Source organism: Amblyomma americanum, chromosome 5 (genome assembly GCF_052857255.1).
Source record: "Amblyomma americanum isolate KBUSLIRL-KWMA chromosome 5, ASM5285725v1, whole genome shotgun sequence".
Taxonomy (NCBI): Eukaryota; Metazoa; Arthropoda; class Arachnida; order Ixodida; family Ixodidae; genus Amblyomma; species Amblyomma americanum.
The window spans coordinates 64651288-64670226 of record NC_135501.1 but is presented as its reverse complement, the minus strand read 5'-3'; the positions used below and the strand labels follow the sequence as shown (position 1 = coordinate 64670226).

Genomic DNA, 18939 nt, shown 5'->3' with positions numbered 1-18939 from the left:
CATATCCACACGCAATGTTTCGGTTTTGACTGTTTCATAATCGATGTTGTCTTAAAACAATGCATGACGAACGGACTCTTGAGACTTATGTTTCCACAGTGATGGCCCGCACAGTTGGCATTGTTGTTGCCTTAAAAACGATGGCACATACCCACAATGGGGATTGGTCAGGGTTTGGTGCAGATGCAAACAGGAGAAAACTCATCCAGGTTTATCCCAAGCGGCTGATAAATACAAAAAGAGGAATCTGTGAAAAAAAAAAGATGCCGAATTTTGAGAGATCCAGAGGAAATCGGAATGAAGATCGAGGAAACAAAGCGGTGAGCTTTGAATAATAAATACTGATTATTAAAGCAATAATCAGTTGGCATTTATAAGCATACTATAAAGCACGTTCCTTAAATTGTTACTTTCTTCTCTACTTATTGCGGAAATACAGGCAATATCAGGGAGATGTGCATAATAGTTTATTCGCCCCCAAAATAAAAAAGTAAAATTGATTCACATCAGCACATAAAGATTTCTCTTTTAAATGACTTAAAGAAAAAAAAAGAAGCATATGTCCTACTCAAGAACCAAAAATCTTTGTTTAGTAATTTTTGAGGCACATGCACGAAATTTCACAAAAGTTATAGTTTTAGTAAAGTAGTTCAGTAAAAAAAAATGACTTGCTCGAGCCAAGAGCTACTCCACAGTGCAGCGCACAGGTTGCTGAACAGGATCGGAGCCTGACGATGACGACACGTGTGACGTCAGGCTCACCGTGATCTCTCTGCGTCGACAGGTTTCGTGGATTGTTTAAAAGGACTCTCTTACATGGCTGAAGAAAAAAACGAACCTGACACTCAGGAACAGCTCTTCTGCGATGTACTCAATGTCATTACTTGTCCAGAAGCTGTCCGGATCGTGCAGAATGGCCCCTTTCGCTCACCGTTCAAATGGAACGATTTGGATCGGTTCGGTAAAGAAAGAGTTCAACCACGTACACTGCATTGTAGTCATCTGTGAATAACGCCCGATTTGAACATTATTCAAGTAAAGCTGTATAGCCACGGGCGTATATACGTGTTCTCTGTATTTTTCTTACCCAACAATTCTGGACTAAACCATTTTTCTAAGGAAAACCGTTTATGAACGCAATTTTTTACCTATAATGTAAGATTCCACTACAACAGTCCATATATCCGGAGATAAGTCGACGGCAGTAGTGCATTTTTTTAAATTAACGTTTTTCTTATCGTCCAAAGCCTTCCCCATTTGTTTTCCAAGGCAGTCTTAACTGATCGGTAGGACTGATGGAAACACTTTAAAGTTAGATTTTGCTGCATATCAGAATAATGAACGATTACCTTCGATGTTTTCTTAACAGTGTCTTACACTTCTCTAATTTTCAAAATTTTGCCCTAGAAAGATGGACATGTAAACGTGACCAACTTTTTTCCGTTTTGCTCTTTCCCCCAATAACTCCGCGTAATCCGTGAGCTGGGAACAAGCACGCGAAAAACAAGCGAGAAGAAAGTATTCTCCCGCTTTGGCTCCACTAATGCTGTGGCTACACAGTGGTTGTATTAATGTTGGAGCAATAACTCACAGGCATCAACCCAAGCGCAGCCATACGACAACAAAGGAAAGCTCTACAGCTTTCGCAGAAAATTACCTGTTGAAGAAAATTCTGTCCTAGTACGGGGTTCAGGCCCAGGGCCACCGCATCGCCACAGCAGCCACTCACCAACAGAGCTAACCGGGACGTCAAGGTTATGGTGTTGATTGTCTTTCCCTCAAACTACTTCAGCACACTACCTTTTCTGTTCGCTCCACATGTCAGGATTCGCCTCCTTCTCACTCTCGTCCTCGCTCCTGATTTCCTGAACACAGGGAGATTCGTCGCTAATTCGAGCTGCGCGAATTGGCCGTTTACGGGATACTGCATTTAAACAGGATAGAGCCCGCGGTGAACCGCAGGTATCTCGGCATAAGCGGTTGCGTTCACCAGAGCGCAATGGACCTCCACTTGCAGATTTTCTGGAGTCGATCGACGTACTGTCATCACTCGGCACCCGTTGACTGGTGAACGTTCATGGCAACAAGCGAGGGTCTCGCGGTTTATGGCCCGCCCGGAGAAAACCAAGTAAATGAACACAAAGTGGGCTCGTGATATTATCAAGTTATTTTCCCTAGTTTGCCGTGAACATGAGAACCGGGAACTACTGTGCCGCTCCCACGATAGCGCGGCTCTGGTTACTGATAGTTCTCCAAAGGAGTGAGTCTGGCATTTCACTTCCTCCTTGATTCCCTGGCAAGTTTCACTCTCTTACGCAAGGAGGGCCCCATAAAAGGACCCCCCTAACCACCGCCACTCAACGACCGTCCTCGTCGGAGCTCGTCTGTGCAGGTATGCATTTCACGCTGTTCCTGCTTTGCACCGCATTTTCGGAACGAGCGTTTTGAGCTGACTGCCTTGCTACTGTCGCACGCTTGCGTTGCTTTTGCCTCTTTAACGGCCTTTTTTTCCTTTTGGCCTGAAACAGCACAGATCTCGCTGATTACTCTGCCACACAATACTGAAACCCAGGAATTCATTCTAGCTTATTCCAGTACGACGTTCTGTTCGAAGCTTAGTACTGGGACCAAAAGTATTCCTTCATCACAAGGTTGACGTCCAGAACTCAAGGAGACACCATGGCAGATTCAACGGAACATTTGCTGAGCTGTTCAGAGATATCGTGTTACCTTTTTTTTTGAGGCACCAGGAACCCGCTGTCTCCTTGTTAGTTCGATTCGCTGTGAAAGATCAGGAGGGATACTATGGGGGATAGCTGGTATTTTATCCTAAAGGTTTGGAGAGTACTAACTGGCACGGATATGACAAATACACACACACGCACTACGAATCGTTTATGACAGCTGTTTATTTTTTGGAAGAGATATGAGTATAAAAACGCACCACAGCGTCAAACCATGCACAACAAGATGTGCAGTAGGACTAGATTCGCGCCTTCACGCAAAGAAACAAAAAGAAAGAAGCAAACACGGAAAGTCATTGGCAGCCCGCAGGTGAATATTACAACAGCTTACGATAGCGGTTCTTTAGGTAGTAAAATTCGGTTTTTAATGGAATGGCCGAAGGCGCTCTGACACATTCGTTATCTGGTGCAATGGTCATGACAGATGCTTGAATGACTTCTCGTTATTTCCAGATCTTAGCTATGTCTATAACCTGTGTCTTTTTCTGTAGTGGAATGCATTCGCATTGTGCGCAGTGAGGTGCCTCAACTCCAGAATTTCAAACTTGCTCACAGGCGGTCTAGTGCTCTCCTAGTTTCTTGTTTAGGCATCTCCCCGTCTGCCCAACGTATACTCGCTTACAGCTAAGCGGAATATTGTAAATGACGTTTGTGGAGCACTGAACGTAGGTTGTATCGTGTCTGAGGCCACACCCGGGTTTCATTTTCTGTTGTTCGTGCTGGCACATGGTTTTGCACATTTGCCATCAGCTTTTGAGGGGCCTTAAAAACTACCTTCACGCCCTACATGCCGGTTGTTTCCTTTAATCTGTGAGAACACAAACCATATAACATTATGAGGAGAAGTTTAGAAAGAAATTTAGAACAATCGCAGAACCACCATTGGTGTGGGTATCACTGAAAATACCGGCCATAATTACCGCAAGGATAGTCTTTTGGGATAGCCAACAGGTTAGTGGCACTGGTTGTCACCCAAGAGACGCGGGTTAGAATTGCCCTGAAACTTCTACCTTACAGCGGGCGAGGATTAGCGCACAAGGAGAGATGAAACTGTAGCCGTGAAATGCACTCATGCATTAAAAATGAGCCCCTTCTTCAGTTAGGTGGCCTCTAAATGAAGGTAACATTTTCTTCATTTCGAAGCCTTCATTTGACCGTTTTCCGTAAAAATGACATAGCCAACTAAATGAAGGCGCCAGAAGCTCCGCTCTTCTATATCTTGGTGCGTCGTACCAGCACATTTCGATATAGCCTCTTAAATTCTTGGTTACTACTGATGCCGGTAGTTCACTCATAAAAGGTATCGCGTAAACATCGTGTTGAAAAGGTTTTTCGGGATTATTGATTTCAGCCGGCTTTGTAGGGGAACTATCTTACGATTACAAGGGTTCGCTGCCACTGTGCAGTGTGTCCCAGCTAACTTTAGCCAGGGTTTAAATACACGCCGAAGCATTCCAAGACGATGCCACCAAATACATGCTGCTGGCTATTGTATGAGCAAGTCGCACTATTTTTGCATTGTGCTTAATTGCATAATTAGTCGAGATGAATTAACCAATTTCGCAAGCAACGGAGACAGGCGAAATAGGTCAATCAGAAAGTTGTAGAACGGTCCGCGAAACATCCGTTTAAAAACTTCTTAACCCTCCATCTATTCCGTATCAGTTTTTTTTTCGCCGACTGCAAATGGCCGCGAAATACAAAAAAATTACCCCGTGACATGCTCGCTTATGCGCCGCAATTGCAGTGCTCTCAACCGTTTCGTATAGGAACTAACAGATCTTTTAGCCCGGTGTGTTGCTCCTTAAAAGGTGACAGGGCAGCGACGCACCATGTGGCTGCGCGATTTACGCCCGCGGTATGCTTCCCTTGCGGCGCTTGGGGACAGCGACAAGCAGACACAGTACTTATCACTTGCGCTCCCGTAATCGCCGTCAGCGCGTGTGTTGCAGCCCTGTGGCCTTTTAAGCAGCAGCACGCGCGGCTAAGTGAGCTGTTTGTTGTGCGGAACGTTTGAGAGCACTGCAATCGCGGATCGCAAGCGCACATCTCGCGTGGTATTTTTGCAGCGAAAAAGCCGATACGTAATAGAGTAAAAGTTAGAAACTGCTCAGTTGGATATTTCGTGTACCATTCTATCAGTTTCTCATTGAACGTTTTCGCCTGTCTTCGTTGCTTGTGAAGCTGGTTAATTAATCTAGACCAATTATGCAACTAAGCCCAATACAAAAATATATGTGTTGCTCCATACAAGAGCGAGCAACATGCATTTGGTCCCGTCGTCTTAGAGTGCCGCGGCTCGTTTTTAAACACTGGCTAGAGTTAGCTGGGACACCCTGTATAAAAGAATTAGAATCGCCCTATTTTTCATACGCAGTAGTTTTCTTTGATCTGATCTCATGTCTTTAAGCACTAGAGATTAATGAAAGGAAATGTCCTGTTAAGTTGATATTTGAGCTCATTACTTTCTTTTCAGGTCGACAACATGAAAGCGTGCGTTCTCATCGCTGTCCTGTTTGCTGCCAACGTGTGCCGTAAGTGGAGCTTATGCCAGCACCTTGTGCTTTTAAACTGGGGAATGATATGTGGCAGGAAATGTCGAGCCCGTAAGGAATGCCAGTGTTAGAGAGAGAAAAGAAGAAAGCGAAAGGAAGATTGATATTTACCAGACTATGTTGGTCATTGTCTTAATAGAGAACATTTGGGGCACTAACAACGGGAAACACGATATTTGAACGACTTCAGGGCCAGAATAACAGCGATGCTTTGAGTGGTACGGAATACAGTGATTTACAGATGTGAACTTATAAGGGAACCGAAGCATGTGCTTCAGGCGGTGCGTGGCACCTGCGCATAATTAATCCTGTACGCACCGTAAGAAACGAGGGTTCATTGCGTAAAGTGTGCAGCAACTTACAGCACGTGGATACAGACTCTGAGAGAAAGGCAGAAAGAGAGAGAGGCATAACGTTTACTGACTGCTCCTGGAGAATTGGGAGTTTTCATGGGTAGAGCCCCTAGTCCAGTACACCTGCGGCTGCTGCCGCAGCTTGTGCCCGTTCGACTTGTGAAAGCTTATCTCCGGGTTCCCAGCTGGAAAGGTCGACCTCCCACTGTAGTCGAGGGTTTGACGGCATACCGTCTGGTCAGGAATTATGGTGATGCAGATTGCTAGTCACTGGCCAAATTCAAAAGATGAAAAGACGTTTCGGGAGCACTACGGCTTCCTTGTTCACTATGAAGCAATCGGCGCACGGATCCGTTCTTTTGTAGCACCCAGTAGCGTTTTTAATGATTTAGCATAGATAGGATGCAGAGTTGCGTCGTTCCTGTTTAATGTGTTCGACGATGTCTATATGATAAAGGACTGAAGATTCTGCCGTGCTGGTGTGTTCTTTTCTGTTGTCAATATCTTTACTTGATGCCAGTTAATCTCGTGGCCGGATTCTTGCACATGCTCGGCGATGGTGTTATATGCTGCTTTCTGGTTTCGGACGTCGTTCTGGTGCTCTCTCAGGCGTCTCCTGAAGTCCTTTGTTCCACCGATATATGTTGATGAGCAATCGGTGCAGTCAATCTCATACACAACACCTGGAAATCTTTCACGAGGGAGCTTGTCCTTCAGATTCACTAGTTCTGTTCGCACCTTGCCAGCGGGGACGTGCACGATGTTGACGCCATGCTTGCGGAAAAAACGTGCGAGCGCTTCGCTAATTCCCGCTACGTATGGCACAGCAGCTCGTTCTTCTTTTGGTTTTTCTGTGCTCTCGCGTTCTTCAAAGGCAGGCTGACTCGCTGGCATTCTTCTTTCGGTGTTCCTGATGAAGGAAAGAGGGTAGCCATTTCTTCGAAGATCAGACTCTTTTCTTTTCATTTCGCTCTTTAGATTGGCATCTTGACTGCAGACCTGTCTGGTATGGTTGATCAGGGAGACAACCACAGACCATTTGTGAGCGACTGGGTGCACAGAACTGAAATGTAAATATCTTCCAGTGTGCGTAGGTTTTCGGTAAACATTAAATACAAGGCCAGTCGGAGTACGTGTTGCCGTGGTGTCCAGGAATGGGAGGCAACCGTCGGTTTCTTCCTCAAAAGTGAACTTGATTGAGGGTTCGATGGAGTTCATACGATCCAGAAAAAGGGCCATGTGCTTGCGCTCTAGGACACAGAAACAGTCGTCCACATACCTTAGAAATATTTTGGTCGCGGCTGGAAAGTGGTAAGGGTTTGTTTTCAATGACCTCCATCGAGATGTTCGCCGTTGTCACCGAGATTGCTGCTCGCATTGCTGTGCCGAAGGTCTGTTGGTAAAAGGTGCCACTATAAGTAAAATAGGTGTTAGCGAGACACAAGCGCAAAAGCTCGCAAAGCTCTGCTGCGTCGAAAGGGGTCCGATCTTGCCATGAGCCCTCATCTTCGAGACGTTGCCTGCAAGCTTCAACGGCCAGATGACAGGTACGCTGGTGAAGAGTGAGCAGATGTCGAAAGACACGAGCATGTCGTTGTCTTCAGGGACAATGGCTTTTACCTTGTCGATGAAATCGGACGAGTTCTTGACGTTCGTTTCCGTCTTTCCAACGAGTGGAGCCAAAACATCGTCATCGTACTGCGACAGAGAGTGCACAGGAGACCTCCTGAAGTCTACTATTGGGCGTAGAGGGGTGCCTTCTTTATGAACCTTTGGAAGCCCGTATACAGCAGGTGCCGAGCCGTTCGTACAAAGCAGCTGATATTAGAGGCGTTTCATGGATGGTGGAAGGCCCTCGAATATTTTTGCAAGCATTTTCTGAAGAGACCTCTGCACCTTTGACGGGGGGTCTTTTGGTAGTCGGCGATAGGTATTTTCGTCCTGCAGCAAGGCTCCAATTTTTTCTTGGTACGAAGAGCGGTGAAGAATTACCGTGACATTGCCTTTATCCGCAGGAAAGATTACAATTTCATCGTTAGCCTGCAGGCTACGAATTGCCTTGCGTTCGTCTTGAGGCAGGGAGTAGTCTGGTGACGTCTTCTTCTTACGAGACAGCACACCTATCGCCTTCGACCTTACTTCGCCTTGAACGTCTCGGTCCAGGAGTCGCACCGCTCCTTCGACGGCACAAGCAACCTTTCGTGGGTTCGGTACTTTCCCTTGGTTGAAGTTCAAACCTCGGCTGAGTAGCTTGGCCTCAACAGGTTTCAGACTGTAGGATGACAGGTTCTTTGTTTCGAAGATCGTTGTTGACCTAGTGCCTTTTTCTTTTTCAGCAAGTAACGCTTGCATCTTCTGTTATTGTGATTTCGAGTGCTTCTCCACTCTTCTGCGCATGTCCTGGTTGGCGACTAATTGAATGCTGGCGAGAATTTCCGGAGCGATAAACTCCAGCTGACGTTTTGCAAACAAGTCCGTCTCCAGGCGTTTCTTTGTTAGCTTGCATTCTTCTATTCGTGCTTGAAGCAGTTGACGTTCGGCCTTTGCGACGACCTGGAGACCGAAGCGGGTTTTGACGGGTTTCTTCAGACGGAATGATTTCGGTATAACTTGAGAAGACTTGCAATTGAGGTTGAACTGCAAATGCGTGCGAAATTCAGCGAGGCTGCCGGAGATGCATACAAAACGACGAATTCCGGTGATGGCCGGTTGTCCAAACTGATGGCGCAGATTGTTGTAGTCGAGGGTTTGACGGCATACCGTCTGGTCAGGAATCATGGTGATGCAGATTGCTGGTCACTGGCCAATGTCACGGCAATCCTTGACCGCTCTTCTTACCAAGAAAAAATGGAAGCCTTGTTGCAGGACGAGAATACCTGTCGCCGACTACCAAAAGACCCCACATCAAAGGTGTAGACGTATCTTCAGAAAATGCTTGCAAAAATCTTCGAGGGCCTTCCACCATCCATGAAACGCCTCTAATATCAGCTGCTTTGTACGAACGGCTCGGCACCTGCTGTATACGGGCTTCCAAAGGTTCATAAAGAAGGCACCCCTCTACGCCCAATAGTAGACTTCAGGAGGTCTCCTGTGCACTCTCTGTCGCAGTACGATGACGATGTTTTGGCTCCACTCGTTGGAAAGACGGAAACGAACGTCAAGAACTCGTCCGATTTCATCGACAAGGTAAAAGCCATTGTCCCTGATGACAACGACATGCTCGTGTCTTTCGACGTCTGCTCACTGTTCACCAGCGTACCTGTCAATCTGGCCGTTGAAGCTTGCAGGCAACGTCTCGAAGATAAGGACTCATGGCAAGATCGGACCCCTTTCGACGCAGCAGAGCTTTGCGAGCTATTGCGCTTGTGTCTCGCTAACACCGATTTTACTTATAGTGGCACCTTTTACCAACAGACCTTCGGCACAGCAATGCGAGCAGCAATCTCGGTGACAACGGCGAACATCTCGATGGAGGTCATTGAAAACAAACCCTTACCACTTTCCAGCCGCGACCAAAATATTTCTAAGGTATGTGGACGACTGTTTCTGTGTCCTAGAGCGCAAGCACATGGCCCTTTTTCTGGATCATATGAACTCCATCGAACCCTCAATCAAGTTCACTTTTGAGGAAGAAACCGACGGTTGCCTCCCATTCCTGGACACCACGGTAACACGTACTCCGACTGGCATTGTATTTAATGGTTACCGCAAACCTACGCACACTGGAAGATATTTACATTTCAGTTCTGTGCACCCAGTCGCTCACAAACGGTCTGTGGTTGTCTCCCTGATCAACCATGCCAGACAGGTCTGCAGTCAAGATGCCAATCTAAAGAGCGAAATTAAAAGAAAAGAGTCTGATCTTCGAAGAAGCGGCTACCCTCTTTCCTTCATCAGGAACACCGAAAGAACAATGCCAGCGAATCAGCCTGCCTCCGAAGAACGCGAGAGCACAAAAAAACCAAAAGAAGAACGAGCTGCTGTCCCATACGTAGCGGGAATTAGGGAAGCGCTCGCACGTTTTTTCCGCAAGCATGTCGTCAACATCGTGCACGTCCCCGCTGGCAAGGTGCGAACAGAACTAGTGAATCTGAAGGGCAAGCTCCCTCGTGAAAGATTTCCAGGTGTTGTGTATGAGATTGACTGCGTCGATTGCTCATCAACATATATCGGTGGAACAAAGGACTTCAGGAGACGCCTGAGAGAGCACCAGAACGACGTCCGAAACCGGAAAGCAGCATCTAACGCCATCGCCGAGCATGTGCAAGAATCCGGCCACGAGATTAACTGGGATCAAGTAAAGATATTGACAACAGAAAAGAACACATCAGCACGGCAGAACCTTGAGTCCTTTATCATACAGACATCGTCGAACACATTAAACAGGAACGACGCAACTCTGCATCCTATATATGTTAAATCATTAAAAACGCTACTGGGTGCTACAAAAGAACGGATCCGTGCGCCGATTGCTTCATAGTGAACAAGGAAGCCGTAGCGCTCCCGAAACGTCTTTTCTTTTTTTTTTTACTTTCGCCAGTGACCAGCAATCTGCTCTACCTCCCACTGCACCCCTGAACAAATAGCGGTGGTTGGTGCTCAAATATGATCGGCCCAAAGTGGCCTGCGCATGCTGCTGTTTACTTACAGCTCTGCCTGACGGGGACCATCCGATAAAAAAAAGCTGTGATGGTTGACTACGCTTTACTAACAACAGAACCTTGTTTCCAGGAAGAACAGAACGAATCATATCTTTGCTATCAGCAGTTTAGGAAAAGGCAGTTGAAAGCAGCGTTTATCAACAGATTATGAAGTTCATAACTTCGCGAACTCTGTAGCTGCGTGTTAAAGACCCGAAGTTTATAGCAGGGAGTTAATCTCTTCAAATGTTCTGTCCCTATTAGAGGAGAAAGCAATAGTAAGCAGGGCTAATGAAGGAAAACGATTTCGAGGAATGTGTAATTTCGCACACTGCGCTTACAGCACTGCAACTATTGGCAATCACGGTGAAAATCTAAATGCCAGAAATGCTGCCCCGAATAAGACATTTATGGCAACGGCAGCAAATGCATGGCCTGAAATAAGAGCAGCGTGCAGTACAACGCGCAGATGGCAGCATTTCTATTCAAGCGTCTCGGTTGAGCACTTCCCACAGGGATTTTTGAAGACGGATATCCGGTGAAAGCATTAAATTAAGCAATTATGATCTATAACATAAAGCTAACTATACGATTAAAATTACACCGAAATAAAAGCTGAGGCAAATTAACCACACTTCGCAGCAGTTAACTTGTACAAAAACAAATGTCGACTCTATGCGGACGGAAACAGGCCTTGCATATGCTATGTGCTAAGCGAAGGCTGAACTCCCTCGCATGAGTTTTATGCAAGCATGAGTTTTATGACAGAAAGAACTCCAACAGCTCTGCTCAACTGATTATAATTTTGGAGGCGGGCTCCCAAGTAGTCACGCAATTCATTATGAAAAAAACCTGGCGCTATCAAACGACGACACAGAGGGGACACAGCGCTACTCGCAACTACTTGTAGTTGCGAGTAGCGCTGTGTCCCCTCTGTGTCGTCGCTTGATAGCGCCAGGCTTTTTTCATAATGAACGTGTACCAACTAGCTCAACTTTCTGCCCCGAGTCACGCAAGGATCGAACCACTTTGCTGCACTCAGCACACGCCCAGTGCTTAAGTTCGTACCGAGGCGGCTGAGTTTTCTGGAACGCATCAAAATGGGGTAGAGACTGCAGATGTAAGTGAATCGTTTTTTCGATAACACTGACAGTTCTATTAACCACGCTTTAACTGCCAGTTTTCATGCGACACCTAGGCCAAGTCAATTTATTACGTGAACTGATGCACGTCACTATGAAGATTTGCAGTGCGGAATAGTATTTTATGCTTGGTTCTATCTGTGTTCATTTGCTACGGCTTTCACATGTCTGACATGCAAGTCAGATATAAAAAGGTATCAACTGTGCAACAGTTTGTTATAACCACATTATGTAATTAGACATTTATGTGACATAATGACGTCTTTCAGTATTACTGACTGCAGTTGTGCGGTTGCGAGCATCTGCGTTTGGAAAGCTTGGTACGCGCATTTGTCAGTAGTATGAACCATTCTCGCCGTTTTTAATGACTTGCAATACATAGGCATGCGTGCATACTGAACATTTCTGCACATTAACAGTGTTAAGACTAATGTTTTATGCTCTTTGTTACATGCACATAAATTTTTCTTTATTTATTTTCCAGATGGCTCTACACTGCCACGCGAACTTGATCCGTGAGTTGAAAACTTTACTTGAGCGATTTTTAGAAAGGAGTATAGAGCATCGAAAGGCTGTGCAAAAAAAAAAAGAGGTTAACACGAAAAGAAAGCTCCAGAAAACACTACGGAAGCTTACTGCCACTGAATGTCTTATACGATCAAATTGCGATATAGTTCAAAACCGCACACAAGAAAGCAAGCTATTCAGGGCAGTATAGTTGAGGTCAGCGACAATGGAAGGCTGTTTTCTCTACTAGGACGAGATTCGGCGCGTTACCATGTTTATCGTCAGGTTCTGTGACGTCAAAAGACTCCTGGCTTCCGCTTTACCACTTTGCATCGTGCCTCTGTGGGGAACTGCGTTTTGGCTATTCCTGGCATAAAGAAAGAGTGCATGAGCACACGCGACTACTCTGTATAATGGGTCGAAAAGCCAGCTTGCCGGCCACTACAGGAAACGCGGGTGTCACCTTCATCTAGAGGAAACAAAATTCACCCGAGAGGCATAAGGCAGGCGAAGAATTGAAATTTAAGAGCGCCTTTCACATCAGAAAGCAAATTGAAAAAAGTGACAACGCTTCTTCTGTCGGGCTACCTGGAAAAGAAATGGTTTGCTTGGACGCGAAGCGCGACTGTTACATTGCTTTGACATTTGCTCATGTATTTCTGTGAACTAGATAAGGCAAGGTCATCTCGAAACAAAATTTTAGTTCATAGTAAGCGCCCGCGAGTTTGTTTGTGTTTCTTTCTTGTCCGCTAGACTTATTGCAATGCCTTTTAATTTTTCGTGCCTATGCTTTCATGCACGCAAAAACACGGGGTCTTTAGTACTGCCTCGAAATACGATTGCCATTTAATTTTGCTCTATCCCTGACATAAAATTCTTTATTATGCCGAAAAAAATAATCTCTATTTTGGAAAATTTTTCTATGCACCATTTTAGAAATTGCCTGCATTTTTCCTTGAGTGGTATTGAAATACTTTTACTCAATCACTGCAGTTCTTCGAAGTTGTTAATGAAGGCAAAAGTGGAGGATTTCGCAAAACACTACTCGTTTTCCGTGTTTTCATTTTCTTTTCGGCGCTCCATCTCGTGTTTGAAGCTGGAGTCACCTGTTGGCTAACAGAAAAGTTGGATAACATCGCCGCCGCAAAATATGTGCTTAAAGAAAATAACTAAAAATTCGTTTTCAAGCTTTATTCAATCAGAATCTATTTCCAAATAACGCAAAGGAACGCAGCACGCAAATGGCTTGCAGGAATTCACATCTCGTGCATGAATTTTACAACTCGCGTGAATGCCAGCTCAATATTTTCAGCCTATTTACTCTCGAAATTGTCAATCCGTCCGATTGTTCGACGCCCTTTCCTCGGGAAATGAAAAAAACAAAATTAAACGTGCAATGGACTTCAGCACAGGTCCTCCGGCGAATGCCCTGAGCCCCCAAAGTAGTACGATTAAGACGCTTGGAGGAGCGCATCGCATATCGCTCATGCGGCTGCGCTGAGAGAAACAGGCCTCCTGACACAACGCTACATTTGCTCTCAGGGCTAAGACGACAGTAAAAAGGAGATATGCAGAAAAAGGTGAGTGAATGCGTCAAATGAAACTGAAGTAGAGGTGAATGTAGGACTAGCAATGTGGCACAATTAGATGTGTATGGGGTGCCGCCCCCGTCTTCTATGGCCTCGGAGAGGAAGACGAGGTGGCAGGCTCGTGTCGCGACGAGCCAAGCCGGCGGTACAAGCAGAAACCACTACCTGCCCAATCTATTACAGTTCGATTGGCAACGCAAATGTGCGAAGCTTCAACGCTGTCGTAATGGAACGTTAGTAATTTGTTTAGCGAGAAGTCAGCACGGAGAGGCTCAGTGCTCATTGCCGTGCTAGCCATAGGTCGGGACCTTTTCCGCGGCTCCCTTGGAGTGAGTGTCACGCGATGCCTTTGACAGCTTGTAGTGGTAGCAGATGGTGCACTTGAGAAGACTCAGAGTTAGCAATGGTTGCCAGCACTCGCACCGATTGTAGCGTAGATATTGAAGCTGGGCTCTCATTATCCCAAGCCGTGGTAGCTCGTAATTATCATCGTCGTCCGCCTAACTACGCGCATTGCTAAACAAAAACCTATTCCATGTCTCTTCAATCAACCCATCCACTCCACCAGCCAAGGTCATGTTATCCCCGCAAACTTTCTAGTCTCATCCACCCATCTAACTTTCTACCGCCCCCTGCTACGCTTCCCTTCTCTTGGAATCCACTCCGGTAGTCTTAAGGACCATCGGTTATCTTGCCTTCGCATTACATGCCTTGTCCAAGCCCATTTCTTCATATTGATTTCTACTGGGATGTCCTTAACACGCGTTTATTCCCTCACCCACTCTGCCCGCTTCAACCACTTGTAATTTTTCTTGCCATAGCTCGCTGCGTTGTCCTTAACTTATGCTAAACACTTTTCGTTAGCCTTCACATTTTTGCCCCTTAGGGGAGTACCAGTAAGATACAGCTGTTATATACATTTCTCATCAGGGACATTGATAAACTGCCATTGATCTGAGAGAACATGCCAATTGCGCTCCCAGCCCATTCTTATTCTTCTAGTTATTTCACTCTCGTGATCCGGATTTGCTGTCAGTACCTGCCCTAAATAGACCTATTCCGTTACTACTTCCAGCGCCTCGCCCCTAATTGTAAACTGCTGTCCCCTTCCCAGACTGTTGAACATTAGTTTTCTGCATGCTAATTTTTAGACCAAACGATCTGCTCTGCGTGTCTAGGTCATTGATCATGCTTTGCAGTTAATCTTCTGAATTACTTACCAAGGCAATGCCATTAGTAGATTGTAGAGTATTAAGGTATTCTCCATTAACCGTTCACCCCAGCTGTTCAAAATCCATGTCTCTAAATACCTCCTGGAAACAGGAGGCGACTAAAACTGTAGAGGGCATGTCTCTCTTCCTGACACCCTTCCATATTGGAATTTTATTTCTGTCTTAATGGACGACGCCGGTGGCTGTGCAGATGTTATGGGCATATATATTCCAGCACTTTTACTTAAGGCTCTTTTACACCCTTATTCCACCAAGACAAGCCAACAATACTTGCATGCGAAAATTCCTCTAATTTTGTAGCTACTTCTTGTAATCACTAAAAACTGTTAAGGATTTTTTTTCTTTCTACGCCCAATTCTGGACAAAAAAATCTCTGAAAATGGCAAATTGCACGAGTTGAATATACCAGCGGCTGTTGTGGCGACACAGGTAATCACTTTGAACTTCAGTTGCCAATAATGGAAATCAATCTTGGCAGAAGACATTTCCGACCCGCGGTGAACGGCGGGAGAGGGCTCTTCTGGCTTGTGGCATAAGCAATAGCGTCGGCAACCAAATGACAGCCCTTCCCTCTCGCCTCCCGTACACGGCACGGCGCTTCCACTGGCGCAGTTAAAGCTAGCATCAAAAGGACCGCAGGAAAGCACCTTACGGAAAAGGCAAAATTTGAATGTTGAGTTCTTGGTTTCTCCGCACTTTTGAGCAAAAACTTTACCATGCCGAGACAACTCGCAAGAAACTCCTTTGTTTCCAAGGTATCTGCTGTGACCGACAAAAGCGTGTTCCAGCGCCAAAGTATGGTCTACGCGAAGGGAAAGGCAGGCACACTGAAAGGGCGCTTACAGTGTCTCCCACAAAGAGGTTGTTTTAAGCGTAGAAACACCCATATTCATTGCGACGAAAAGAACCTCTCGTAAATGCGAAGAGCACATGCACATAGTGTGAGTTTTCTGAGCCTCATCTTTTTGAGAATTTTTTTCACGACAGGAGAGCAGTCGGACTTCTATAAAGTCACACTCTGAACGGTGCGATTTCTTCGCGGTAGAAATATGCTGTTGTCGTGCATGAACCGAATGATTCGAAGGTTTGAAAAATATGAATGCGTGCTGCTGAAGCGAGCTTGGCGTTCGGGTCATTTATCGCATTGGAAAGCATGCGTTGTTACTTATTAGGCGCCTGGATTTAGTTGCCACTGGTAGTGGAATGACTCATTCATCCAAACAATACGTTATAGAATCACGCATAAACTTGCTTGGCGTGGCCGAAAGTGTTCCGCGTGAGTGGCACCTGTCTTTACTGGTTTACTCACAGACTATGTGCTTTGTCATGCTTAGACTCATTCTTAAAGGGGCTCTGAAAGGGGCTATAGTAAATTGCGGTATGCCTATGATGTTAAAGTACGCAGCTTCACGAGTATTGTCCAGTAAGAATCTTTGAATGCGCTCTGTGGAAGGTGAGTTACCTGCAGTTAAAAATTTGAATTTCAGCGTGTTCGCGCCTTTTCCTCTCATCTCGTCGCTTTTTGAACGCTGTAAGGTTGCGAATTTTCGGGCGTTTTTGTGGGTGCTCTGTTGTATGTTGAAGTGGATTAATTGGCTCAGGTTTTCTTGACAACACCACGTAGTGATTGAACCAGTTGATCTGTTTTCCTCGGAAGGTGCTTCAGAGCCCCTTTGAGTGCAATTAGAGGTTTCGTGTGGGTCAGTCAGGTGCTGATCGCGAAATATGAAGCCCCACCAAGAATACTAGGGCTACGAAGAAATACAGAAACGCCCAGACCAGCACTGAATCTTGTTCTGTAATAATGATATATAGGTGTCCGCTAACTTGAGGACAACACAAGAATAAACCACGAGAAACCACCTTTGCCGTTATGAACAACCAACTGGCCCCCTTTAGAGCATTGCTATGCTTAGACCTTGGTGGCGCTGGGTCTGCGATTTCTGCGTTCCTCTGTCGTGCCTGTAATTCTTGGTCTATTTTAAATTCGAGCTAACTCTAAGTTAGCAACCGGTTAAATGAGGCACGTGTCGATAATTCGGAAGTAATTCGTGCTCGGGATATTTTTTTTTTCAGGTTTCGTGCACCTTTCGGTGACGGGTCATCTGACCGCTACACTGAACGATTGTTGCGAGGTAATGACAAAGTTTTCTTCTTTCAAAACAGGGCATTATGGGCCCCTGTTTTGCGTCGCACAAACGGTATCCCTCCTCATAACCATGCACTTAACAGCCCCAACGAAAGTGATGTCGCGTTCTATGCCCCACGTGCGAACAGTTTCACTGAATGTCGCAAGGATTGAGAAAGAGCATTACATTTTTAAAATGCACCTTGCAGACAGCATTGGAATAGTGCGCGGTGCTGAAAAGTGCACGAATGCAGGGCCAGGCAGTGGTTGATATTTGCTGTACGCTTTTCTCACCGAGAGAAATGTTTGCTTCGAAACAGAGAAAAATAATCGGAGACGGAAACGCTAAACGTGTTTTGTAACTGCTGCAGAAATGCGTTTCCACCGACTCCCCATTGAAGCCCCGCTTCTATCGAGGGTACCTCTTTTCTCGTCCACTACTTCCCCCTCTTCTTCCTATTTCGATTCTGCCAAGTTATCCAAGATAATTGCTCTCCAAATCCGCCTTCTGTATAAATATGTTTAGATAGCACTGGCAACCTATTCTCCTACGTATGGGCGGCCACGTGTGCTGTGCAGCTGGCGAGGTAAAGAACGTAAGACTTTTAGGTATCGTCGGCCTTTATTGTTATCGAGGTGAAAACTCGCACCCGACGCAAGAGTATATATAACGGAATGTGTGGATAAGTTATAACTGCAGTTCACTACCTCCGTATTGCTCACAAAAGAAAAGGGGATGTTAAAGGTTTTACAGGCGTCAATAGCGCTGAACAGTAAAAAGCGTGGCCGCCACAATTCGGCCTGATGTGGACATTTCGAAACAGCTATGCATTGTGCCCGGCGACATCGGCTTACCTTGCAAGCTGGAAGCCCACACATCGCTTTCATGTCCTGTGCAGTTATGTAAACATATTGCAGGCGTCCAATTTACTCTCTTTTGACCCACAATACCGATTTTCGCTTCTTGAAATCATAGTCATGTTAAATACTTTCATTAGCAGTTTATCAGTTATGATGTCACGGGGGCTGTTATGACGAAAGGAAAGGCGCGGAAAATGTCTCACTAGTGTTGGACATGTGAACTCATTGAGAGAAGGGATGAACGAGGCGGACGAACGAGGGAGAGGAAAAGAGTCGCAGTAGCCGGCAGATTAATTTTTACCCCCTGGGATTTTTAATGAGCACTGACAGCGTGCAGCACACAGGCGCCTCATTGTTTAGCTTGCGTCTATATACGGCCGCCGCTGCCAGGATTCAGTCTCGCAACGCAATCCTCTGCAGCTGAACACCACAGGCACCGAGTCACCACGGCTAATCAGCCGAACTGCACAGTTCATTTCGCTTCGCACGAATAAAACGTGCTGTTTCGACACAGGGCGTTAAGCCTCTGAATGACAGGCACCTTTTCTCGCATTTTTAATTAAGCTCATCGAGGAAAAAATTATTGCCATTTGAAGCTGAATTCACTCATTGGCTGGAGGGAAGAGTTGTCTTCAGACCGGCGAGTTTCCACTGGCTGGACGGAAGTGACGTTACCAGACCAGAAAATGCCCATTGGTAGGAGGGAAGTGACGTCAGCAGACCGGAAGCTGCGTAAATTCTAATGCTATCGAGTGGCAAGAAACAGTAGAATTAAGTGATCTTATGAATATTTAGCAACAAAAAACAAACATGACAATTGATTCTTTTTTGGTTCCCTGTAGAAATAAACAATCCCTCTGGCTTCAGCAGCAACACGCCCCTAGGAAACGACCAGCTGAACACTCCCCCAAGCCCCAGCGGAGGCCTCCCTGGGGAATTAAGGCCTCTGAACTCGTACCTCAAGAAATATGCGATGTCTTACCCCTTGGAACGGGTGGTGACGCATCCTGAGCAGCATCCTCTGGTGCGTAGAGGAGGGCAGCTACTGGTAAACAGCATGCGCAGTCCATGGTTTACTGTGGCGAAGGCCCTGCTGTACCCAAATCCAGCGTATTAGTGTTCCATGGCCTAGGAACAGCGGTTCATCTGTACTAAGTCTGGAGGAAATAAAAAAAATGACGAAACACG

General features: G+C 45.9%; 1 protein-coding gene across 1 annotated transcript; it reads left to right on the top strand.

Moving 5' to 3' along the window:
• Positions 1-2317: 2317 nt before the first annotated feature.
• LOC144132490 (uncharacterized) lies at positions 2318-18938 on the top strand. Its single transcript, XM_077664940.1, has 5 exons — positions 2318-2392; positions 5221-5278; positions 11919-11949; positions 16839-16897; positions 18594-18938. Exons 2-5 carry the CDS (start codon positions 5230-5232, stop codon positions 18866-18868), a joined length of 414 nt encoding a protein of 137 aa, XP_077521066.1. The 5' UTR covers positions 2318-2392; positions 5221-5229; the 3' UTR covers positions 18869-18938.
• The last annotated feature ends 1 nt before the right edge of the window (position 18939 follows it).

What these genes read in the sequence shown, in the direction of transcription:
- LOC144132490 (XM_077664940.1), top strand. Translation starts at nt 5,230, where the DNA reads ATGAAAGCGTGCGTTCTCATCGCTGTCCTGTTTGCTGCCAACGTGTGC. An exon ending in GTTTGCTGCCAACGTGTGCC is followed by an intron (nt 5,279 to 11,918) that starts GTAAGTGGAGCT and finishes TTTATTTTCCAG; the next exon opens with ATGGCTCTACACTGCCACGC. An exon ending in CTGCCACGCGAACTTGATCC is followed by an intron (nt 11,950 to 16,838) that starts GTGAGTTGAAAA and finishes TTTTTTTTTCAG; the next exon opens with GTTTCGTGCACCTTTCGGTG.